The sequence below is a fragment of the Oncorhynchus keta genome, chromosome 10 (assembly GCF_023373465.1).
Source record: "Oncorhynchus keta strain PuntledgeMale-10-30-2019 chromosome 10, Oket_V2, whole genome shotgun sequence".
Classification (NCBI taxonomy): Eukaryota; Metazoa; Chordata; class Actinopteri; order Salmoniformes; family Salmonidae; genus Oncorhynchus; species Oncorhynchus keta.
This window is the reverse complement of record NC_068430.1, coordinates 54,610,579-54,637,235: the sequence shown is the minus strand read 5'-3', so window position 1 is coordinate 54,637,235 and position 26,657 is coordinate 54,610,579. Positions and strand designations below refer to the sequence as shown.

The 26,657-nt window shown below is 42.6% G+C and overlaps 1 protein-coding gene across 1 annotated transcript; it reads right to left on the bottom strand.

Moving 5' to 3' along the window:
* Window positions 1–1,073: 1,073 nt before the first annotated feature.
* LOC118388973 (solute carrier family 41 member 1-like) lies at window positions 1,074–26,358 on the bottom strand. Its single transcript, XM_035778620.2, has 10 exons — window positions 25,156–26,358; window positions 18,500–18,607; window positions 17,892–17,963; window positions 17,340–17,484; window positions 16,717–16,863; window positions 12,848–12,992; window positions 12,387–12,466; window positions 10,132–10,266; window positions 7,568–7,716; window positions 1,074–5,321 (listed from the first exon to the last, which is right to left on the bottom strand). Exons 1-10 carry the CDS (start codon window positions 25,348–25,350, stop codon window positions 5,139–5,141), a joined length of 1,359 nt encoding a protein of 452 aa, XP_035634513.1. The 5' UTR covers window positions 25,351–26,358; the 3' UTR covers window positions 1,074–5,138.
* Between the last annotated feature and the right edge of the window lie 299 nt (window positions 26,359–26,657).

Below are 26,657 nucleotides of genomic sequence, written 5' to 3'. Positions count from 1 at the left end.
CTAAACAAGTTTGAGGGTTTATCTAGTGTTCATTCTTTAAATTTGAGTTCATATGTATGTATATATGTATATGTAATTCCATTCTAAGAACTTATGAAAACCATATCTAAGTGCTCGCTTGTCAGATTATATATATATTTTTTAAAGGGTCATATTCTTCCTGGGGGTGTGTATGAACATATTTGAATGAGATCTCATGTTGCTAAAATGCCGTCAGTTATACTTTAAGCAAAGGTCTCGCCATTTGTCAAAGGCTTCACTCAATCTGGATACCTGTCATGTTCTCTGACACAAGGTCAACAAGGCTCCTCTACACTCTCAGAAAAAATGGTGCTATCTACAACCTAAAAGGGTTCTTCAGTTGTCCCCATAGGAGAACCCTTTGAAAACCCCTTTTTAGTTCCAGGTAGAACACTTTTGGGTTCCATGTAAAATCATTTCCATAGTGTTTTACATGGAACCAAAAGGGTTTCTCATATGGGGACAGCTGAATAACATTTTTTTTAATAAGAGTGCTGTTTGTGTATTCTTCTACAGTATGTGTACTGTATGTGCTCCACACACAGCTGAGAGCCACGAACCTTGACCCCGACACAGTTCTATACCTACAGCAAACATAGCTTTAGGAAATCTGCACCATTGTAACTGGCATTTTACCGTATTGTGTGAAATAACTATTGGGATAAATGTGTTCAGCACAGGTATTTACAGTATATCCCCTGGGCAGATTCTGGTCTGGAGGTGGAGACGGACGAGCTCCGCCCCGTGTTGCAGAGGATGGGCCTGAGCAATGCTCTTTTTGCACCGATTTGCTCATCTACATCACATGGGATGTAATTGTTTGGAACGCAAGGTGATTTGAAGATCAGTGATTTTGCGCACCACTCAAACATGGAGATAGTTTAGTAGTTATTTCCCAACATGCACTGTGGTGTTGAAATACAGGGCTGCCACAAAGACGCGCATTTGAGTGTTAGTGGTGAGGTGATGTTTTTTTTCATCCGTTTTGTAAAATCACATGACGTATTGATTGTCCTGTAATATAAGTGGGGTCATAAAATGGAAGACAGTCATTGTATGTGAATGGTTTTATTCCAACAAAGGAACACATTGAAACAAAGTCATTGTGTAACTAAAATAACCTGCTCTAGGTATGATCTAGTCAGATGAGTCATTAGCATACATACTAAGTCAACATGGGTCCTGTACAATTTAAAATACGATTCTATACCATTTATAGAAGTCATATTGTCATGTTCAATGCAGAACAGCTAATATACGATTGAAGCCTGTTTTTAAAAGTGCGCATTCATTTATTTAAAAGGGATGATTTATTTGAAGAGAAATCATATTTTATGCTCAAAAAAATGATCATTGGGAAATGTGAACAATGTCAAGCAGTGGTATTAGATACATTGATACAAACATGAACTTTTAAACCAATTCAATGTGGCAGACTAACTGACTAATAAGCAACATTGCTGATGTCATTAAAAAAATACATGACTCCTCTAGCTTGTACAGTAATGGGTTGAAGGCACAAATGAAAATAGCAGTGCTTGATCATTGAAATTGTGACACCGGATACATCCTATGTCATCTATTGATTAATAATGTGTACATCCAGAGAGTGCAGTTGTGACCATTTTTGAGCATGAGTATAAATGTATAGACAGTCAACAAAACAAGTACAGACAACATTATTGCTTCAGTACAGGGCATTTGTCAGTTTACTATCAAGCATTTACAGACATTAGAGCACTTCAACAGTTCTATATGGTTATTGGGTGCTCAAAGCACATTGAGCTACAGTATACAGGGACTCCCTTAGCAGCATAAGAAAAATACACATCTTTTTTTTTTACCCATTTTTCTCCATCGTCTTTTCCCAATTGCTGCAACTGCCGTACAGACTCGGGAGAGGTGAAGGTCGAGATCCGTGCGTCCTCCGAAACACGACCCCGCCAAGCCGCACTGCTTCTTGACACAATGCTTGCTTAACCCAGAAGCCAACCACACCACTGTGTCGGAGGAAACACCTGGAGACCGTGTCAGCATGCATTGCGCCAGAGCTAGAGCGTAATGGGACAAGGACAACTCGGCCGGCCAAACCCTCCCCTAACCCGGACGATCCTGGGCCAATTGTGTACTGCCTCATGGGTCTCCCGGTCGTGGCCGGCTGTGACACAGCCTGGGTTGAACCAGGATCTGTAGTGATGCACTGCCTTAGATCACTAGACACTTGGGAGGTCCAGCAGCATTCATTCGTTATCGGAGACTAAAGACTATGTGAAGTCAAGCTTGGTGGTTGTCGGTAAGCTATGTTGTTGAATCTTTTCTCCCTCACTTCTTAATTCCAGCCACTTGCATACAGTTGTTTATACAACGGGTGGGTCTAATCCTGAATGCTGATTGGTTAAAACAGCATTCCAGCCGGTGTCTATTCCACAAGTTACCACCGGCTAAATCTATAAAGTTAAAATGTCTATTTACTCTGTTCCATCTGACTGCGCAATCCATTGTCTCATCAACCCCAGCCAAGCAATTTATAAACTTGATCTCAACTATAAAAAGCATTTAGACATTCTCATGTTTCTTTTAGACTAACATTTTGTTTTCAACAGCGGAGATTTGTATAAACCTTCCTGTCTGTCTCTTCGACATTTGCAACATTGTTTCAATATTCAAATTTGATCTTCAGCTGTCCCATAGTAATGAACATAGCACTCACTTCCGTCATCATGAAGTGTAGTCAAGTCAAGGACCATATCACCTCCACCCTAACTGATACCCTAGACCCACTCCAATTTGCTTACCACCCAAATAGGTCCACAGACGACGCAATCGCAACCACACTGCACACTGCCCTAACCCATGTGGACAAGAGGAATACCTATGTGAGAATGCTGTTCATCGACTACCGCTCAGCATTTAACACCATAGTACCCTCCAAACTCGTCATCAAGCTCGAGACTCTGGGTCTCGACCCCGCCCTGTGCAACTGGGTACAGGACTTCCTGACGGGCCACCCGCAGGTGGTGAGGGTAGGTAACAACATCTCCACCCCGCTAATCCTCAACACTGTGGCCCCACAAGGGTGCGTTCTGAGCCCTCTCCTGTACTCCCTGTTCACCCATGACTGCATGGCCATGCACGCCTCCAACTCAATCATAAAGTTTGCGGACGACACTACAGTGGTAGGCTTGATTACCAACAACGACGAGACGGCCTACAGGGAGGAGGTGAGGGCCCTCGGAGTGTGGTGTCAGGAAAATAACCTCAACAAAACAAAGGAGATGATTGTGGACTTCAGGAAACAGCAGAGGGAACACCCCCCTATCCACATCGACGGGACAGTAGTGGAGAGGGTAGTAAGTTTTATGTTCCTCGGCGTACACATCACGGACCAACTGAATTTGTCCACCCACACAGACAGCGTTGTGAAGAAGGCGCAGCAGCGCCTCTTCAACCTCAGGAGGCTGAAGAAATCCGGCTTGTCACCAAAAGCACTCACAAACTTCTACATATGCACAATCGAGAGCATCCTGTCGGGCTGTATCACCGCCTGGTATGGCAACTGCTCCACCCACAACCGTAAGGCTCTCCAGAGGGTAGTGAGGTCTGTACAACGCATCACCGGAGACAAACTACCTGCCCTCCAGGACACATACACCACCCGATGTCACAGGAAGATAAAGATCATCAAGGACAACAACCACCCGAGCCATTGCCTGTTCACCCCGCTATCATCCAGAAGTCCGAGGTCAGTACAGGTGCATCAAAGCAGGGACCGAGAGACTGAAAAGCAGCTTCAATCTCAATGAGTGAAACATGTATTACATAAAGATGCAGTAGATGATATAGAGTACAGTATATACATGCGTAAAGACTGTTAAACAGCCACCACTAACATTGAGTGGCTGCTGCCAACACACTGACTCAACTCCAGCCACTTTAATAATGGAAATTGATGGAAAAATATCACTAGCCACTTTAAACAATGCTACTTAATATAATGTTTACATACCCTACATTACTCATGTATATACTGTATTCTATATCATCTACTGCATCTTTATGTAGTACATGTTTCACTAGCCACTTTAAACTATGCCACTTTGTTTACATACCCCACATTACTCATCTCATATGTATATACTGTACTCGATACCATCTACTGCATCTTGTCTATGCCGTTCTGTACCATCACTCATTCATATATCTTTATGTACATATTCTTTATCCCTTTACACTTGTGTGTGTATAAGGTAGCAGTTTTGTAATTGTTAGGTTAGATTACTCATTGGCTATTACTGCATTGTCTGAACTAGAAGCACAAGCATTTCGCTACACTCACATTAACATCTACTAACCATGTGTATCTGACCAATAAAATTTGATTTGATTTAGTAATGAACGGGACAAGACGGGAAGCGTGTCTTAGCCAGTCGAAATAATGAATCAGCTGGCATCATTTTTATGGTTATATACAAATAAATGTAAATTGAAACAAGGTCAAAAGAAACCAAGTGCAGCTAGTTTTCAGGCTTTCCAGCTTCAGTTTGAAGTAATTGTGTTACTGTGTTTGTGATTGTGTCACTTTTTGACTTGACTGTAAGTTAGCACTAATTGGCTAGCTAGCAAGCAAGGAATAAGAACGTTGCCAGTCAGTATGGCAGTGGAACATTTAGAACGAACGACTGGAACGCGTCTCTGGCAATCGAACCGATAGAACGGCTTGGATAGCAACCCTAGATTTGTGTGGGGATTATATCTTGTAGAAGGATGAAATGGTATGAATAAATTCATGAAAATGACGTTTTTAATTCGTATATGTCAATCATTATATGAATATGTTGGTAACCTGTTGTATAAAAGTGATAATGTTCCCGAAGCCGGTGTATATTGGCATTTCGTCTCGGGCCTAACAACAACCCTGCCAATATAGCCTCTGAACATTGGCTTCTCGGGCATTATCACTTAAATATGACCTGAACAGAGTTGCTTATGGATGAACAGAACAGCATATAATAAGTCAGCATAACTGACATATAACTAATATCGCTAAATGTCTCTATTTGAATATATTCAATAAGACCATGTTGGACAGAAATAGGCTGATGGATGAGCCCCTTCTCTCAAACCCCCTTCATCCCAGAGGAAATGCCCAAAAGAACGGCTCTGAATGTCAGGGCCAGGAAGCCAGTGCCCAACAGGTCCCCCAGAGCCGTGAGGTACGGGATAGAGTAGTTGTCCGGGTCCAGCCCCCGCCGCCACATCCAGCGCATCATCAGGTCAGCCGTGTACAGCAGAATCACCACCTGTGAATAGCAATAAACATATTACAGTGGCAAGACAAAGTATGTGAACTCTTTGGAAATACCTGGATTTCTGCATAAATTGGTCATAAAATTTGATCTGATCTTCATCTAGGTCACAACAATAGATAAACATAGTCTGCTTACACTAATAGCACACAAACAATTAAACGTTTTCATGTCTTTATTGCAAGGCCGATCTAACCAACATCTCCAATTTTGTCTCATTGATTGGACTCCAGGTTAGCTGACTCCTGACTCCAAATATCTTTAGCCTAGGGGTTCACATACTTTTTCCAACCTACACTGTGAATGTTTAAATTATGTATTCAATATAGACAAGAAAATACAATAATGTGTGTCTATTGTTGTGATTTAGATGTAGATTAGATCAAATTTGATGACAAATTTTTGCATACATTCAGCATACATTCAGGGTTCACGTACAAAAACATATGTATTCTTCACACTACCAGCATCAACTTATTTTTGCGTGTGCAAGTATTCATCCCCATTTTCAAAGGGCCTCTCTTGTCTGACATCTACAGTCGAAGTCGGAAGTTTACATACACTTAGGTTGGAGTCATTAAAACTTGTTTTTTCAACCACTCCACAAATATCTTGTTAACAAACTATAGCTTTGGCAAGTCAGTTAGGACATCTACTATGGCTTAAGGACAACAAAGGACCTCAATCCTATAGAAAGTTTGTGGGCAGAACTGAAAAAGCATATGCAAGCAAGGAGGCCTACAAACCTGACTCAGTTACATCAGCTCTGTCAAGAGGAATGGGCCAAAATTCACCCAACTTATTGTGGAAAGCTTGTGGAAGGCTACCCAAAACGTTTGACCCAAGTTTAAATTATTTAAGGCAATGCTACCAAATACTAATTGAGTGTATGTAAACTTCTGACCCACTGGGAATGTGATGAAAGAACTAAAAGCTGAAGTAAATCATTCTCTCTACTATTATTCCGACATTTCACATTCTTAAAATAAAGTGGTGATCCTGCCTGACCTAAGACCAGTAATGTTTACTAGGATTAAATGTCAATTAATTGTGAAAAATGGATTTGAAATGTATTTGACTAAGGTGTATGTAAACTTCTGACTTCAACTGTATTACCAAAAAGCGCTCCTCTGTTCCATTTTATGCCACTGTTATGTTCATACTGGTTGGAACTGAACGATTAAGCTTTGGTTCTGTTCATGGAGCAATGCTGAGAAGAAGAACTGATACAGTAATTTGGCAACACTGGGCCTGACAACCCACTGTTTATGCTGGACTTTAGTCAAACCCAATCTTTATTGAGCAGTAATCATTCCATTGCCTCTTGGTTTAGATCTCGTTTTTTATACGGTCTAGGTTTAGATAGTTACTATTACACATATGCTCTTGTACAAGTCCGCACATTTATATCACATATGGTTTTTGTAAGCCACATCTGTTTGTTGCTGTATACGGTGTATAATTATATTTATACGTCCCCTACTGATAAGCGGCTATCAGGTTTACACTGAAAAGTGGCAACACTGGTCATTTCAACTGTACTGAAAAAGACTATTTGATGTGATAAACAGCAGGACTAAAACACTGTTGTGTTCTAGACAGACGTGTCAGTCTGTCGGTCGACCTGTTTCAGCAACATGTGGTTTGAATTGCAGCGCTGGAGTTTGGCCAAGCAAGAGGGCTGAAAAACTGTCAATCTTTTTTTATGAAACATTTCTACTAAGGCCATTGTTTTGTCTTGACGTGATAAAGTCATCCAACGGATTTTTCTTAGTGTACACCTATGATTCCCTGGACTCAAACCCTCCTTTAATGTGTGACATCCAAACAAAAAAAGATATGTCAAGAAAATAAACATTCCTCCATGAAACGGACCTAACTTTTTCACAAACTTCACAGGTTTATGGCAATAAAGGTGTCCTACTTTCGTTTTGCAGCGTGTCACTATGGAATAACTAGGTTCAATGAAATTACATAGAATAAAATACTATAACTGACACAGGGGTGTGAAACTCATTTTTCCCCTCATTTCTAAACAATTCCTATTTGGTTTCTATCATTGAAGTTTATAAACCCAAAAACCTAAATAAATAATTGCACTCTAATGAATTATTATTATGTCCATATGTCAGCTATAGATTTTTCAATGTACAGTATGTCAGCTGTTACAGTAAGAGTTGTATACAGTCTATGGTTTAGCTAGTTTAATGTCTGTGGTACATATATATTTGACATCTGACCTGTAGCAGGGCTGCACACAGGTATAGGCAGACGAAGGCAGACGTGAGGGCGCCGTGGCCGCCCTTCAGTAAGTGGATGGTGTAGAGGAAGAGCAGGTGACCCGGAACCACCAGGAAGACCAGAACTCTGGCTGACTTGGAGTTGACCCCTGTGGATGTAAACAGGAAGATTTGAGGACTTAAAAACGGTTTGGATTAAATGACAGCACTCTTGGTAAATTAATAGAAAATCATCTAAAACTTTAAAAAGTTATCTTATTACTGTCTAGGTCGGAGGAAGTGTGCAAGACAACTGCTATGGGTAAGTAAAATTGTGTGTGGATGTGTGCAGTCGTCAAATTGGTAATTTTTACTGTTTGTGCTACTTTTGAAGTTTGTTTTGAATGGTTAGCTGAGGAGCTGAAGGTCAGGCAAGGGTCAGGGCAGTGTTGTGTCATGTTGTGTGTTCGTGTGGGTATTTAACAATCTCTATTTACAGTTGAAGTCGGAAGTTTACATACACCTTAGCCAAATACATTTAAACTCAGTTTTTCACAATTCCAGACATTTAATCCTAGTAAACTTTACCGGTCTTAGGTCAGGTAGGATCACCACTTTATTTTAAGAATATGAAATGTCAGAACAATAGTAGAGAGAATGATTTATTTCAGCTTTTATTTCTTTCATCACATTCCCAGTGGGTCCGAAGTTTACATACACTCAATTGGTATTTGGTAGCATTGCCTTTAAATTGTTTAACTTGGGTCAAATGTTTTGGGTTGCCTTCCACAAGCTTCCCACTGTAAGTTGGGTGAATTTTGGCCCATTCCGTCTGACAGATCTTGTGTAACTGAGTCAGGTTTGTAGGCCTCCTTGCTCGCACACGCATTTTCAGTTCTGCCCACAAATTTTCTATAGGATTGAGGTCAGGGCTTTTCCTCCAAACATAAAGATGGTCATTATGGCCAAACAGTTTTTTTTGTTTCATCAGACCAGAGGACATTTCTCCAAAAAGTACGATCTTTGTCCCCATGTGCAGTTACAAACCATAGTCTGTCTTTTTTATGGTGGTTTTGGAGCAGTGGTCTGTTTCCTTCCTGAGCGGTATGACAGCTGCGTGGTCCCAGGGTGTTTATACTTGCATACTATTGTTTGTACAGATGAACGTGGTACCTTCAGACGTTTGGAAATTGCTCCCAAGGATGAACCATACTTGTGGAGGTCTACTATTTTTTTTCTGAGGTCTTGGCTGATTTCTCTTGATTTTCCCATGATGTCAAGCAAAGAGGCTGAGTTTGAAGGTAGGCCTTGAAATACATCCACAGGTACACCTCAAATTGACTCAAATGAGGTCAATTAGCCTATCAGAAGATTCTAAAGCCATGACATCATTTTCTTGAATTTTCAAAGCTGTTTAAAGGCACAGTCAACTTAGTGTATGTAAACTTCTGACACACTGGGTCGTATAAGTGAAGTGATCTGTCTGTAAACAATTGTTGGAAAAATTACTTGTGTCATGCACAAAGTGGATGTCCTAACCGACTTGCCAAAACTATAGTTTGTTAACAAGAAATTTGTGGAGTGGTTGAAAAATCAAGTTTTAATGACTCCAACCTAAGTTTATGTAAACTTCCGACTTCAACTGTAGATGTCCGACAAGAGAGGCCCTTTGAAAATGAAGATGAATACTTGCACAAGCAAAAATAAGTTGATGCTGGTAGTGTTAAGAATACATATGTTTTTGTATGTGAACCCTTTGGAATTCCTGAATTTATGCAAAAATTAGTCATCAAATTTGATCTTATCTACATCTAAATCACAACAATAGACACACATTATTGTATTTTCTTGTCTATATTGAATACATCATTTAAACATTCACAGTGTAGGTTGGGAAAAGTATGTGAACCCCTAGGCTAAAGATATTTGGAGTCAGGAGTCAGCTAACCTGGAGTCCAATCAATGAGACAAAATTGGAGATGTTGGTTAGATCGGCCTTGCCCTATAAAAAACACGCACAACATTTGAGATTGCTATTCACAAGAAGCATTGCCTGATGTGAACCATGCCTTGAACAAAATAGATCTCAGAAGACCCAAGATTAAGAATTGTTGACTTGCATAAAGCTGGAAAGGGTTACAGAAGTATCTCTAAAAGTCTTGATGTTCATCAGTCCACGATAAGACAAATTGTCTATAAATGGAGAAAGTTCAGCACTGTTGCTACTCTCCCTAGGAGTAGCCATCCTGCAAAGATGACTGCAAGAGCACAGCGCAGAATGCTCAATGAGGTTAAGAAGATTCCTAGAGTGTCAGCTAAAGACTTACAGAAATCTCTGGAGCATGCTAACATCTCTGTTGACGAGTCTACGATACGTAAAACACTAAACAAGAATGGTGTTCATGGGAGGACACCACGGAAGAAGCCACTGCTGTCCAAAAAAACTTGCTGCACGTCTAAAGTTTTCAAAAGTGCACCTGGACAAGTTTTAAACAAGTTTTAATGACTCCAACCTAAGTGTATGTAAACTTCCGATTTCAACTGTATGTGTGTGTTTGAAGTTGAAGTGTGTTTTGACTGCTGACCTGAGGAGCAGAAGGTCAGGCAGGGGCCAGGCCAGTGTTGTGCCATCTTGGAGGGCAGGGTCCCAGGCATGCTCCAGTAGTGGAGGTAGGTGGAGATGCGGCTGGCCTGGATGGCCACCAAGTTACCTCCCACACCTGGGTGAAGGGATGGAACAGAACAATCATTGGAAATATACTTTTTTTTTTCTGGGATCATTTGTCGAAATGGTCTGTTCCATATTTAGGCTTGAGCTCTGGGTTTAATAAATGATAGGTATTTTCAAGGTTATGAAGCATCTTTAAGGTAATTGTAGGTAGTTTTGTTTTTCTGCAACTTTTTATAGTTCCTCAAGTAGGGCTTGTTCGGCTGTTACTGTAATGGCATATCTTTAAAGTGAGTTCGTGCAAAGAGAGAGCATGATCTTGTATCCATGAGATTATACCGCTTCTCTTCAAATCAGAGAAGTATTAAAAGCGTGGTAGCAAGCACAACGCTACAGGTGTTGTTGAAGACTGTATCATCCAGTCATGAAAAACTCAATATGGTCCTTATAATCTTAACAACATCCTCACTCAGAAACATGTGATGGGATGATGAATGCATATTTTATTGCCTTGGGCGCATCTCTCCGAGAGGAATACAAACATGTCTAATAGCCTTGAGCGTGTCTCTCTGTAGTTCCCTGCAATAGCTCTTAAAATTACATTTTCAACAGCCATGCTTCCACAGCCAACAGCTAAGTCTTGCATATTATTGGATGGGGTTGAGAGGAACGGAGAGAGGTGGAGAGGCAGAGAGGAGGAGAGGGAGAGAGTGATTGGAGAGGCAGGAGAAAGAGAGGAAGAGAGAGATTGTGAGGGAGGCAGAGGGAGAGCGGCGAGAGAGACATAAACAGTGATGGAGGGAGAGAGAGAGAGAGAGAGAGAGAGAGAGAGAGAGAGAGAGAGAGAGAGAGAGAGAGAGAGAAAGAATCACTGAATGGTAATGCAAATGTACTTCCTGTCTTGAAATGCAGATAAAAGCGAAAACCTTTGGTATCGCTAGCTGAGGCTGGAAAATATGCAGTATAGAGGAAATCCGAAGCAGAGAGTGCATAGTTGTCATTCTAAACAGGCTGAGGTTTATGTAAACCCTATTGTTATTCCTCTCCAGCGATGGTGGCTAGCCATGGGTAACAAACATCGCCATACTAAGAGTCTTATTTACAGAAGATGTGGGAACTTCAATACTTTCCTCCTTCCCCTCTGATGTTCTGACTAGGCTGCTGAGTGGTTTAAATTAGCGTCCATTTATTCCGTATAAGTAATGAACATCTCGGGAGGCCTCGTAGTCATGGCTTTCAAGACTCATGCATTTATAAGTGATATTCTTCACAATTAATGGGTATATATATCACTAATTTAAATGGTCAAAAATGGCTGTAAATATCACAGACTAGGCCTTTAGTGACATGGCACTCTGCAACTTGTGTGAAAACCAACTTATGACTAATGAAATAAATGTGGATGCCATTTAGATGCTTCGCATTAAGCCGTTGTGCCTTTGTAAACAATCACACAAATTATAGTAATTTACTGTCATACTTCAAAGACTGTTTAAATAGGACAAGATCCCACGCCCATCTATTTTGTCATACGTCATATATCTCTCTACCAAGAAAACCAGATGTTGTCTTTGAGGGAAAAGAGTACCAGATTTTTACATTTAAGCTTACATAATATCTTACAGTAGTGGACAGGCTAAGGATAACAAACATATGTAAAGTAATGCTGTGTTTATAACAATTTGAGACCAATTAAGCTATGGCTTCTCGACTCAAACCCATTTCCCAACATGAGCACAAATCAGATTTAATGGTTGCTTTACGAGAGACATATTTAGTAATGGTAAACAGCATTGCAAAAAGGTTAAACCTGTTTGTAGTTTTTCCCATACCCCACTGGGCACAGACGTAAGTTCAACTTCTAGTTTTGATTTACATTTGGTGGAGTTGTCAACAAACATGAATTCATCGTGAAATCGACAACAATGTCACCATATCATTGGATTTAGGTTAAAAGTTGTGTTAAAAAAAAGACTAAATGCCCTTATGTTGACGACTTTTTGCAAATCCAATCAGTTTTCCATGTTGATTCAACCAGTATTTTCCCAGTGGGACAGCTGTTTCTCGGGTGGTTTCTTGAGGATATTTGTTAGTTAGGAGGAAGTAGGAACTATTATAACACACAGGTCCCGCCCTTTCATTTGTTTGAGGAGTAAGGTTCGGTCCACTCACCGTTGATTACTGGGGTGAACACCGCCATGCCCTCAAAGTTCGGGTCGCTCACGGTCTTGTCCAGAATAAGGCCTCCGATACTGTGGTTTAAAAGGACATAATGGGACACAAACGTCACTTAACGTGTTCAAAGCTGAAAGGTGTCATAATAAAGTATTTTAATTATCTGCACTGATCTGAAAGGAGAGGATAGATGAAAGCGATATGGTGCATAGAAGCCTACTGAGAAGTATATTTTACTTGTCCAGTTATATCAAATCAGTTTAGATAAAGGTGAGGAAAGAGTAAGCGATTAAGTCCTTCAAGATGCACTTTAAGTGTGTATACTGCACGCTTGTCTCCTTGAAGGAAACTAGTTGGAAACTCCTGAGTCTTTTGTAGATCATTAATAGAACATTGATTGAATATTGATAGAATGTTGATTGAATAACAATAGATTGTTGAAAGCCCCAGGCCTTTACCTGCTGATGGACATGGCTACGATGACGGGCTGCCACCCAGACCTCAGGACCTCTCTAATTGGAGGAGAGCGCCGGGCAATGACCACCCACAGCGGGATGAGAACCAGGAAGAAGCCACACACCAGCACAGGCAGGTACCACATCTCTGGAAGACAGGACAGGTAGCGAGTGTGTGTGAGAAAGTGAGCACATTCCACATACACAGGTATAAAATAAGAAAATGTGTATCTGGAACACACCCGATGCACTGTGTTAGACATTTATCAAGCAGACCTGCAATAGCCAGCAAAACGGAATGTTATGACTATAACTACTGTTCCCTGAAGCAGGGAAACTAGGTACAACACAACTATGGGGAGTCGTACTTACGCCTGACAAGGGTAATGAAATCCGCGCCTGGCTGGAAGCCCAGCCTTCCACAGGTGATAAGCCGAGGCTCAGATTCGTTCCTTTAATTCATTTCCCCATAGTTGTGTTGTACCTCGTTTCCCTCCTTCAGGAAACAGTAGTTATAGTCATACCTTTACATTCCTTTTCAGTGGGGAAAGGGGGAAAGGAACTATGGGGAAAGGAAATCCCGCCCCAAGCCGGCCCCAATGGACACCAAGTTAAATGGCCCATGGCATTTATACAGGGCTATTAAAGGCCCAGTGCACTACTTTTGTGCAAAATGTCTTATTATTCATTTATTTGAGATTTTCCAGGGTGTGCTGCTGCCCTCAGCACCCCTACTTCCGGCAGCTATGCCTCATAGGGACTAGTGAGCTACAGGCAGGAATCAGCAATGAATCCCAGAAATGAGCCACCTATGGGGAGGGGTGCCTCCTTGTGGACAGAGAGCAAACCTATTACTCTCACCCTGGGTGGTTAGAGCATTGGGCCAGTAACCGAAAGGTTGCTAGATTAAATCCCGAGCTGACAAGACAAACATCTGTCGTTCTGCCCCTGAACAAGGCAGTTAACCCACTGTTCCTAGGAATTCTTATTCCTGTGAATAATAATTTGTTCTTAACTGACTGGCCTATTTAAAGAAAGGTAGAATAAAATAAATAAATACGTTGTGCTTCCTTGAGACTATATAGCCTGTACAAAGCCCGGGCTCTGGCGATGGCTGATGCCAGCAGCATACCACCCTGCATACCACTGCTGGCTTGCTTCTGAAGCTAAGCAGGATTGGTCCTGGTCAGTCAGCAACAACAAATGAATTATTATGTGGATTATAATTAATGGAATTTTTGTTGTAGGGGTTGATACTATTTTTGTCAAGGCAAATCAAGTCGGACATTTTAAAGTGGAAATTATAAGCTGTAGATGCCTTTTTAAACCTCAATACACTACAGGAAAATTCTCAACAACAAAATAGTGATCAAATTAAGATCCTACATCTGTCAATAGGACCAAGCCAGCAGCATACCACTGCTGGCTTGCTTTCTGAAGCTAAGCAGGGTTGGTCCTGGTCAGTCCCTAGATGGGAGACCAGATGCTGCTGGAAGTGGTGTTGGAGGGCCAGTAGGAGGCACTCTTTCCTCTGGTCTAAAAAAAATGTCCCAATGGCAGTGATTGGGGACACTGTCCTGTGTAGGGTGCCGTCTTTTGGATGGGATGTTAAACGGGTGTCCTGACTCTCTGAGATCATTAAAGATCCCATGGCACTTATCGTAAGAGTAGGGGTGTTAACCCCGGTATCCTGGCTAAATTCCCAATCTGGCCTTCAAACCATCACGGTCACCTAATAATCCCCAGTTTACAATTGGTTCATTCATCCCTCTCCTCTCCCCTGTAACTATTCCCCATGGTCGTTGCTGCAAATGAGAACGTGTCCTCAGTCAACTTACCTGGTAAAATAATGGATAAATAAATAAAGTACCCCGTTTGGGCTGTAACCAAATGTGGAGGTACTGTTGTCACGGTAATGTTTTTGTGGAGGGGCGCACTGGTCCCTCAGACCCGTGCAAAGGCCCCCTGCTCCGTGGGTTAACCAAGCCAAGTGCTCGGGTGCTTCTTCCTTATCGGAGGTGCACGCAAGCCCCGCTTCCTCCACTCCCTCCCACTCCAGGAATTGGAAATAGGAACGAGTTGCCATAATCCTGGGGGAAAGCTAGGAAGTTTCATTCACCAGAAGTTATGCATGCTAGCCAACTTTAGCCAGGAGATGTTTGTCTAAGCTAGGCTAGATAGCGACTTAATGCTACATATATTAAACAAGAGAGCTACCCTAGCAACTCCACGTGGGGTGGCAGGAATAGCTTGGCGAGTTAGCTAACCTGGCTAGCACGCTATGCAGCACTTGTTTAGTTAGGCTGTTCTCGGAAGTCTGCATAGGACCGGATCACTGAGGTAGGACCGGACCCATCATTGACAAGTCTGGGAAGAGAGGCAAGCAGTGCTTGACCGAGGCAGACACAAGCAGCAAGGGGTACCCACCGAACCTTGCCACCCTCTCTCTTCGAGTAGCCTCCCGTAACTGGCGACAGCAACCGCGTACACCACACCCAGGCAGACAAGGTATTTGCTCCAACCAGACCCAATCCATCTCTGCGTCCAGCAACTCAGACTCAGCCGAGGTACGGGCACCAGGGAGAGGAAGTCACTATCGGAAACACCAAGCCCCCTCAAGAATGCTACACGATTGTCAAGAGAACCTGCGCCCTGGACTAAGGGAACAGTTCTAGCCGCGGGCAAGCCACTGTTACTGACTTCATCCCCTAGTCCCTCACACAAACTGATTCAAGTGAGGGCAGCCAGAGCATGGGCATGGTCGTGAACCCAAACCTGGCTTGTTAGCCTGTCTTTTCGGTCACGTCAGCGATCTTACTCTTTGCTACAGCCAGGCCAAGCAATACGAAGAAAAAGTCATTGGTTTGTGGTTAGGAAACTAGGAGAACAAATACAAAAACTCCAGCCCACAAAGCCCAGGGGGTGAGCACGCACTACCACAAAATGTTCCCAAAGGGTTTGTTTTTAGTCGTGTCAATCGTTGCTGCTCACGTCGAAGTGAAGAGCAGAAGAATTAAAGGAATGAATCCGAGCCTTGGGCTTGTCACCTGTGGAAGGCAGGGCTTCCGGAGAAATGCAGATTTCATTGGCCTTGTCAGGCGTAAGAATTTTTATTCACTGCAAAAGGTCAACAAGATTTTTTATTGCCTGGAAAGGAAATTAAATGTAAAATGAACTAACGATGATGTAAAATATCTACTTTATGATCATAGTCTATTCCAGCTGGAAACAATGAGAGATCCGTTTTAAATCAACTCTTCAACTTTTCTACCAAGCACCTGGGCTTCTGTTGGATTCTTTACCCTTCTCCTCAAAGTGTGCAGTCATTAATTCCCCTTCATGGACTGGTATAAAACATATGGTGGAAACTCCATCTAGTCTAGCTCATGCCCGGCTATGGTCTAGTCCATGCGTACATTAATCCAATACTTTTAAATCCATGAGGGGAATTAATGAAGTGCCCATTTTGGGAAGAAGTGTAGGGAATCGGAACCTAGGCATATGAAAATATCTCTACCCAGAGCCATATATTTAATATAATAATGACTCTACCTAGGCTTAGCTTAATATTGCATCCAGTCCTGGCAATCTTCAAGATGGGTCTAGTCAGTGGTAGGTGTGAAGGTTAAGATAAAATGTGGGCTTATTTTTTTTAAAATGAAACGTCCTTTTGTACTTTAACAGGTTTTTTCCCCGACAGGACAGTATGAAGTGAGGGGGACAGACAATGAAGAAGGAATGACAGGTAGGAAGGACACAGACAGCGGCCGAGCTGAGGCTGGAGCATAAGCATAAGTGTTCCGGCTGTTGAGAGAGTTACAGCTCGACCAGATTCCGGCACATTCCAGTTATTCTATGGCGATTGATCTGACCTTTGAACCTGAAGAGGAAGCTGCTGACCCCGGCCAGCAGAGAGAGGGTGATGAGGTCACCCAGGCTGGCAGCGATGGGTGTTGCCACATTGTCAGGGTTGATGCCCACCTTCCTGGAGCCGATGATCACTCCCACCATCACTAGTCCTACCGATACAGAGAGTGGACACACATACTATGGCCTACTGTCAAACTAAAATAGAATCATCCATATCAAAGTGCATATTTAGTTTTATTTATTTACTCAACCATTTCAGCAGAACAACTCTTAAGGTTTGTAGGGTTCCTGGCTGTCATCTATTGCCAAAAGATTGATCTTTTCTCTCTCAATTTCCGGTATACCTAGTAAATATACAGCTGCTAAACATCGGAACAATCTAAGTGATGACATGGTGTAGCAATCTTCACTAATGAGCCCTGATACAATTCTCACAAAGTGGCTTAACCATGAGTGGTATATAGGATTACGCTGGTGCAATGGGTAAGGTGCTTGCCTTTCACGCTAGCAACCTGGGTTCACTTTTCCATTCCCTACCATTCTACCTAGAAACACTGGTGTCAGTCAGAGCTTGTATATCAGCTGGTGGCAAGTATACTGTTGTGCTTTTGTTACGTTGACCTACCCAAGGACAGGGCAGCTACAAAGGCTGTCGTGACACTACTGCCACATAGGACAGCAGCCTGTAGAAAGTCTACATGACCCCTGGTCAACGCACCCAACCCCACTGCGGCTACCGCAGCCAGGAAACCCACCACTGTTGCCTGGACCTATGGAGGAAGAGAGAGGGGGAATAAGAAACTGGCAGTGAGAGAAGGGGGAGAGAGAGAGAGGCAGGGAGAGGGAGAGGGAAAGGGAGAGAGAGGGAACAGGTGAGTCAGCAAGGGAAGGGTATGGGAGGCAGGATAGGAAGGAGTGAGATTGAGGGGGAAAGGTTAGAGTAAGGGAGGGAAGACGAGAGAGCAAGAGAGAGAGAGAGAGAGAGAGAATGAAGCATGGTACTGAGACATGTCATTGCCTTGATACAATGACACCCTCTTGTGCCCTCTGTTGGATTCACAGATAAACTCACTCCATAATAACTTGTGTGGTTGACTGTACATGCTAGCCAAAGTGACAGCACTGGTTTGCTAAAATGCCATTGGCTGTGTTTGCTGGACGGAGACGTCGGTGTCACCTGAATAAGAGCCAAGTTGCTACACACCATCCTCCACTGCTGCTTCGGGTCATCCATCTGCCCAGTGTTCGCCTGATAGGGAGGAGGGAGGGGGAGTTGGAGAGGAAAAGTGGTGAGATATAACATTTCAATTCAATTAAATACAATTTTATTGGTCACGTACACATATTTAGCAGATGTCATTGTGAGTGTAGCGAAATGCTTGTGTTCCTAGCTCCAACAGTGCAGTAGTATCTAGCAGTGTAGTATTATCTAAAAACGATTCACAACGATACACACATCTGAAACAAAAAGAATGGAATTAAGAAATATATAAATATTAGATAGAGCTATGTCGGCATACAGTAGATTACAGTAGAATAGCATACAGTATATATGAGAGGAGTAAAGCAGCATGTAAACATGATTTAAATATTATTAAAGGGACTAGTGTTCCATTATTAAAGTGGCCAGTGATTCCAAGTCTTTGTATATATGGCAACAGCCTCTAAATGTTTGTTAGTTTGAGCATTAAACATGTCGTGCCAGCATTGAGTGTGTGTGCGTCAGTGTCTGTGTGTGTGCATGCGTGCCTACGAGTGTGTGTGTGGCAATGTGTGTCCACTCACTGCTGTAGACAGTCTGGATGCCAGTGTCATCTCTAGGTTGCCTTTCAGTCCCACCAGGGCTGGCACCAAGATAAACACCTCTGTGATCTCCTTAAACACCTCCCAGTGCTGAGTAATACACAATTAAACACTAGCTAGAAACATTCACAATGATCTCCTTAAACACCTGTCAATGATGAAACATCCCAATCCCTCCCAACATATTTTCTGCTCGACTGATTGCCAGATATACAGTACTTGTGCTTAAGCCAACTGTTTGGTCGTTGTCATGCCAAAACAGAAAGGAGTTGGCTCAAGCACAAACAGATCTGGCAAGCAGAATAATAATTCACTGTAACAGGACATGATTAATATTGGTATTATATCATTTCTTTATTCAGATTAAAATCATTCTCTGTTGCTGTTGTCATGACTCTCCTGGTCAAGGATCCAAGGCCTCAGAGGTGGGGGGCTGGGCCAGTTTTATGACACCTTCACACCCTGTCGTAAATGGTTTTTCGTGTTCCTGGCACATTAACTAAGCCATGCCCCTAATGAGGTCAGAATAGTGTGTCAGTGTGATGGAACCGCCTTTCCGACCAGTGCTTAAATGGACTCGTCAAGAATGAACATACCATGACAGAAGATGTGAGACCACACATTGAAATGTTTGGAAACTCTGAAAACCAACACGAGATGAGAAGATAACCTCCACGACGAGACTAAAAACATTCACAGTCTGCAGCTGTGGTCCTTCTGTAGCTCAGTTGGTAGAGCATGGCGCTTGTAACGCCAGGGTAGTGGGTTCGATTCCCGGGACCACCCATACGTAGAATGTATGCACACATGACTGTAAGTCGCTTTGGATAAAAGCGTCTGCTAAATGGCATATATTATATATATTATTATATTATTAGCTGTGCATGTAAAAGTGGTCCTAGAAATTACTAAAGACAAGGTGGAAAGGAAGAAATCCCATCTTAGACAATCACTGTTGCATCTGAGCAGCGGTTCTATTTAAACACCACTACCAGAGAAGCTCTACAACTAAGAAGGACATTGTAACCTCTGGTGGACAAGCCGAGCCTTACACCGATGCCGAGACGATCGCCGAAGCGTGAACAACACCAGTCCCCATAGAAGGGTTGATTGGTTCAACAGAGATAGACAACGAAAAAAGACATCTATGCATAAATATATACATTACATTTCTTATCCGAATGGGAAGTGGTTCATGAGCAAAGTATTATTATTACTTTGAGGAGAATGACAGAATGTATCCACAATAAATGTCTCTTTCTCTATCTCTCTTCCCCCACCCCCTCTCCATATATCTTGTCAGTCCACTAGGGACTTTTGTCTCATGATAGAGTGTATGTGTATTCAGTGTTATTATTTAGTTAGTTAGAAATAAATAATACAATTAATTTGTGTAGTATTGAATAATCAGAAAATACTGTTATTCTTGCAGATTCAATTAGTCTGCAACGTTCATAATGAGAATGATATGAGGTTATGATTAATAAGTGACTGTTATCGATACATACAGTGGGGCAAAAAAGTATTTAGTCAGTCACCAATTGTGCAAGTTCTCCCACTTAAAAAGATGAGAGAGGCCTTTAATTTTCATCATAGATACACTTCGACTATGACAGACAAAATGAGAAGGGAAAAAAAATCCAGAAAATCACATTGTAGGATTTTTTTAGGAATTTATTTGCAAATTATGGTGGAAAATAAGTATTTGGTCACCTACAAACAAGCAAGATTTCTGGCTCTCACAGACCTGTAACTTCTTCTTTAAGAAACTACTCTGTCCTCCACTCGTTACCTGTATTAATGGCACCTGTTTGAACTTGTTATCAGTATAAAAGACACCTGTCCACAACCTCAAAACAGTCACACTCCAAACTCCACTATGGCCAAGACCAAAGAGCTGTCAAAGGACACCAGAAACAAAATTGTAGACCTGCACCAGGCTGGGAAGACTGAATCTGCAATAGGTAAGCAGCTTGGTTTGAAGAAAACAACTGTGGGAGCAATTATTAGGAAATGGAAGACATACAAGACCACTGATAATCTCCCTCGATCTGGGGCTCCACGCAAGATCTCACCCCGTGGGGTCAAAATTATCACAAGAACGGTGAGAAAAAATCCCAGAACCACATGGGGGGACCTAGTGAATGACCTGAAGATAGCTGGGACCAAAGTAACAAAGCCTACCATCAGTAACACACTACGCCGCCAGGGACTCAAATCCTGCAGTGCCAGACGTGTCCCCCCTGCTTAAGCCAGTACATGTCCAGGCCCATCTGAAGTTTGCTAGAGAGCATTTGGATGATTCAGAAGAAGATTGGGAGAATGTCATATGGTCAGATGAAACCAAAATATAACTTTTTGGTAAAAACTCAACTCGTCGTGTTTGGAGGACAAAGAATGCTGAGTTGCATCCAAAGAACACCATACCAACTGTGAAGCATGGGGGTGGAAACATCATGCTTTGGGGCTTTTTTTCTGCAAAGGGACCAGGACGACTGATCCGTGTACAGGAAAGAATTAATGGGGCCATGTATCGTGAGATTTTGAGTGAAAACCTCCTTCCGTCAGCAAGGGCATTGAAGATGAAACGTGGCTGGGTCTTTCAGCATGACAATGATCCCAAACACACCGCCCGGGCAACGAAGGAGTGGCTTCATAAGAAGCAGTTCAAGGTCCTGGAGTGGCCTAGCCAATCTCCAGATCTCAACCCCATAGAAAATCCTTGGAGGGAGTTGAAAGTCCGTGTTGCCCAGCAACAGCCCCAAAACATCACTGCTCTCGAGGAGATCTGCATGGAGGAATGGGCCAAAATACCAGCAACAGTGTGTGAAAACCTTGTCAAACGTTTTCTGTAAGTCTTCACCTCTGTCATTGCCAACAAAGGGTATATAACAAAGTATTGAGATAAACTTTTGTTATTGACCAAATACTTATTTTCCACCATAATTTTAAAATAAATTCATAGAAAATCCTACAATGTGATTTTCTGGAATTTTTTTTCTCATTTTGTCTGTCATAGTTGACGTGTACCTATGATGAAAATTACAGGCCTCTCTCATATTTAAGTGGGAGAACTTGCACAATTGGTGGCTGACTAAATACCTTTTTTGCCCCACTGTGTGTATATATATATATATATATATATATGAGTTTAATTTGGGAGATGGTAACTCATGAAAAACTTATTCCGTGTTGCCCCAAATTCCTAATGAGTTCATTGTTACATTATTAATTTAATTGGGTAACAATTAAACATAGTTTGTTTATAAAATAAATACAGTGATCAGATTAATGCATGTCACCTCACGACACCGTTGTCATCTCATAATAATCTAATAACTATAATCTGAAGATTAAGGTTATAGTGAAACTAAAATACTCAGTATGTTTTGATATTTTGCCTTGATATAAAGTAACTATTATGAGTTACAGGTGAATGTTTGAATAAATGTATTCCCCCCCCCCCCCACACACACATTTTTGTCATTTCCAATTCAAATGGGGGGGGGATAGCTTTCAAGGCTAACTTCAGTCAAAGTGACTCCCAACCCACCAACCTATTCCATTATTCAGGGAGTTAGTCATGCCATGCAACTGCTGGGATCTTTCCAAAAGGTTAACCAGGGAAAGAGCTATTGCGCTGCTCTACTCTTATCTGCCTCTGTCCTTTTACTATACTACTAGCTACACACACTATGCCTTTCTGCATGTCTTACAGAGTATACTTAGAAAATAAATACAAATAAAGTGTGTCGTCATCTCCAAAATGTTCCATGGGGTATAGCCACAAGTACCCTGAGTCCCAGATCTTATTGCGCTGTCTTGCCAACTCCTATTGAAAATAACATGTGAATTGGCAAGACAGCATTTTTTATACGATCCATCTTGAAACACCTATATTTAAATAGGAGTCCTTTGTTTTTAGTACAAGGAGTCGAGATACGATGTCCGCAGAGCCATCAAACAAGCAAAATGACAATACAGTGCATTCTGAAAGTATTGACACCTTGACTTTTTCCAAATGTTGTTGCGTTACAGCCATATTCTAAAATGTATGAAATATTTTTCCCTCATCAATCTACACACAATACTCCATAATAACAAAGCAAAAACGTTTTCATTTTTTTATTTTTGCAAATTTATTACAAATTAAAAACACAATGCAGATAGCCCGGTTAGCCACTGTGCGGGAGCACTGGTTGGTTGGGCCAATTGAGGTAGTATGTACATGAATGTATAGTTAAAGTGACTATGCATATATGATAAACAGAGAGTAGCAGCAGCGTAAAAAGAGGGGTTTGGGGTGGGGTGGGGCACACAATGCAAATAGTCCGGGTAGCCATTTGATTTCCAGTTCAGGAGTCTTATGGCTTGGGGGTAGAAACTGTTGAGAAGCCTTTTTGTCCTAGACTTGGCACTCAGGTACCGCTTGCCATGCGGTAGTAGAGAGAACAGTCTATGACTGGGGTGGCTGGGGTCTTTGACAATTTTTAGAGCACCGCCTGGTGTAGAGGTCCTGGATGGCAGGCAGCTTAGCCCCAGTGATGTACTGGGCCGTACGCACTACCCTCTGTAGTGCCTTGCAGTCAGAGGCCGAGCAGTTGCCGTACTAGGCAATGAATCAACCAGTCAGGATGCTCTCGATGTTGCAGCTGTAGAACCTTTTGAGGATCTCAGGAACCATGCCAAATCTTTTTAGTTTCCTGAGGGTGAATAGGCTTTGTCGTGCCCTCTTCACGACTGTCTTGGTGTTTTTGGACCATTCTAGTTTGTTGGTGATGTGGACACGAAGGAACTTGACGCTCTCAGCCCCGTCGATGAGAATGGGGACGTGCTTGGTCCTCCTTTTCCTTTAGTCCACAATAATCTCCTTAGTCTTGGTTACGTTGAGGGATAGCTTGTTATTCTGCCACCACCTGGCCAGGTCTCTGACTTCCTCCGTCTCATCGTTGGCTGTCTCGTCGTTGATCAGGCCTACCACTGTTGTGTCGTCTGCAAACTTAATGCTGGTGTTGGAGTCGTGCCTGGCCATGCAGTCGTGGGTGAACAGGGAGTACAGGAGTGGACTGAGCACGCACCCCTGAGGAGCGCCTGTGTTGAGGATCAGCATGGTGGATGTGTTGTTACCTACCCATACCACCTGGGGGGGAGGCCATTTGTTTTGTACACTGCTGATACTCACAGTTTTTTTTATCTATGCAGAGACACTTCACCCCTACCTACATGAACAAATTACCTCAACTAACCTCTACCCCCGCACACTGACTTGGTACCGGTACCCCCTGTATATAGCCTCGCTATTGTTATGTTATTGTGTTATTGTGTATTTTTTTACATTAATTTTTTTTTTTTTAACTTTAGTTTATATGGTAAAAAAAATATTGAACTACACTGTTGGTTAAGGGCTTGTAAGTAAGTATTTTCACGGTAAGGTCGACACTTGTTGTATTCGGCGCATGTGACAAATAAATTTTGATTTGATTTGAACCTCCACGTGGGGAACCGATATGAGTGACAAGAAAAAGGGGACAAAATAGGTCACTTTTTCAGGTCTAATGCACCCCCTTTTCATCAGAATTGTTCGAACTAAAACAATAAACCTGCATAATATATTTTCTTTCTAGAAGAAGTCTACATATTTTACATCTCGGTAAGGAGTTTCGTGCTTGAAGAAGGATTTTTTTGTAAGGTTTGATAATATAATAATATTGCTAGCTAACTGAGCAATGCAGTCGCACACACTTCATATTAAACAAATGGGGTGTTAAGTGAAGAACAATGCACACAACACTTAATGCTTTACCAAGCTAGCTATCTGGCCACTGTAGCTAGCAACATTGTAATTAAATCACAATGGATTAGTTTCGATGTAGCAGCTGCTTGTAGCTGGCTGCTGAGAGTCAATGCAGTATCTTTACTTTACCTAGCTAGCACAACAGCTAGTTAGCGTATCATGCTAACATTAGCTAGATAGCTAAACATTTATCTGAGGCCTGTATGTGATTATGGAGAGTGAATTCAATTGTTTATTTGTGATCTTGCCATCTGGCTATTATCAACAAGGGCAAACTGTGTGCAGGTAGCTAGGTGGCTAGCTAACATTGACTAGACCATATAGCAACACACATAAACGTGCATTGCCAAACAACACTACTGCCACCTTCTGGTTTGGGGTATCTTAACAAGACTGGGTGGCTGACGACTTCAAGGTCTTTGCTGTGTAAACATAAGAGATTGACTGCCGACACTGTTCAGAAGTGCTAAGTACTGTGGCAGACAAACCGGTGTGTCTGAGATTTAAAGGGATCAGTGTGCCATTTGGGATGTAGCCAGTGTGCCCTTTCCTAACCCCACCAGTTCCCACCATTGGTGGGCTATTGCTGATACAAAGCAATGTAAAAATGTAGGTGCCCAAACATCTGTGGAGCTGCACCTCTCTCACCTGTTTTTTTGCTTAAATGCAAGGGGATTTACAACACATTACGTCATGCCCTGATACACACAAATATACTGTTTCAAAGCCTAACAATAGATCAAGAAAAGACATGCATACATGGATATTGTTCACAGATATTACATACACACACATGCACACAAATGTACTTTACAAGACACACAAACACAAAGTTAGCCCATACTTGCACCACGTCCATGACTATGCCCGCTGCCACCATGCCCAGGCCGGCCACCAGGAAGGGCAGTAGGATCTGGGCTGCGATGAGCCAGGCACTCTCAGGCAGGTAGCCATAGGGGGAGCGGGTCAACTTACAGGTGAAGCCTCTCAGCTTCTTCCCTTGGTAGCACAGTTCCAGCTCCAGATGGGTGACCACCATGGTCTCAGCAGGTCCCAGTTACCCCATCTCTTCCTGTGAAGACGAGTAGGGGTTTAGGGAGCGACACCTGCCCCTTGTCACACTAACCTCCAGCAATCTCCACCACTAATATCTCCTCTATGGTAAACTTTATAGTTTAGTTTCACAAGTGGAAGTTTCTTCAGAGGAGGGAGGCCTGGCTTTGACGACAACAAGAGGAGGGCAGGAAGTTCTTCCAAATCGACAGCAGCACAACGCCTTTTGAGTCACAGTTTGTTGCCTTAATGTTCTGAACGTGAAGTAAATGTAATGACAGTCTGTTGTCGTAATGTTCAAAAAGTAACAGTTCAGCTGCTGCCTAATGCTTTTCCCCAAGGTAAAGAATCCAGAGGGTGCCCAGAAAAGAAGAAGAGGGCATTTGACGAACCTCCCTCCCTCCTCTTGTCCTTCACCTGTCGCTCTCTCTTGTGCTTCTGTATTTAGCCAACGTTACTAATATAACAAACAAAAAATGGTTTTGCTTGTGGTGGATGAAGCTGAAGAATGGCACGGACTGCCTTTGTCCTCTCGCACTCCTCACGCCTCGCTCTTCAGCAGGCGAGCTGCGGAGGGGCTCCGCTGGAAGCAGCCAGTGCGTTCGCCACTGCGGGGCCTGAAAAATGCCCACGTCCTCTGGGACAAGGACAACCAGAACGCTACTAACTTTTTCTCTGCCCTCCCCAGCTGCTGCTGCTCGTGATGCCTCTCCTCTTTCCTCTCCTCTTCTTCCCACTGCCCTGTGTGAGCAGCCTGGCTTCCCTGGAGCCCCTTCCTCATGTTGGGTCGGAGAGACGTGACGGTGGTTGTTTGTCGGTGTGTCGCAGAAGAGAAATGAGGTAATAAGGTGATGGTCCGTGGTTCTAAGGCTCCGAAGAAGGACTGCAGTGAGACATTGAGTGAGAACGATAAGGTGTGAGTCGCCAGGCAAAGCGTCAGAGTACCTGTACCATTGCCACCAGGGGTTTCCTGTACTCTGGTATGCAGACAGAGTTTGTTGTGATGGTGCTTCTGTGAGGGAGGGAGGGAGGGGGGGGAGGGAGGGGGGGGTGCTGCTGGCTTCTGTATGAGCAGGGCTAACAGACTGAAACGGGGTCTCTCTTTCTCTCTCTGTAGTTTTATTGCTCTGCTTCACTCTCTCTTTCTAAATCTCTCTCTCCTTTGCTCTCTTTTTATTTTCTATCTATCTCTGCCTCCCAACGACTCTTTTTCTCAACTCTGTTTTCTTTATTCTCTCTCTTCTCTCGCCCTCCTACCCTCCCTGTCCCCACTCTGTGACACATACTCTGTGA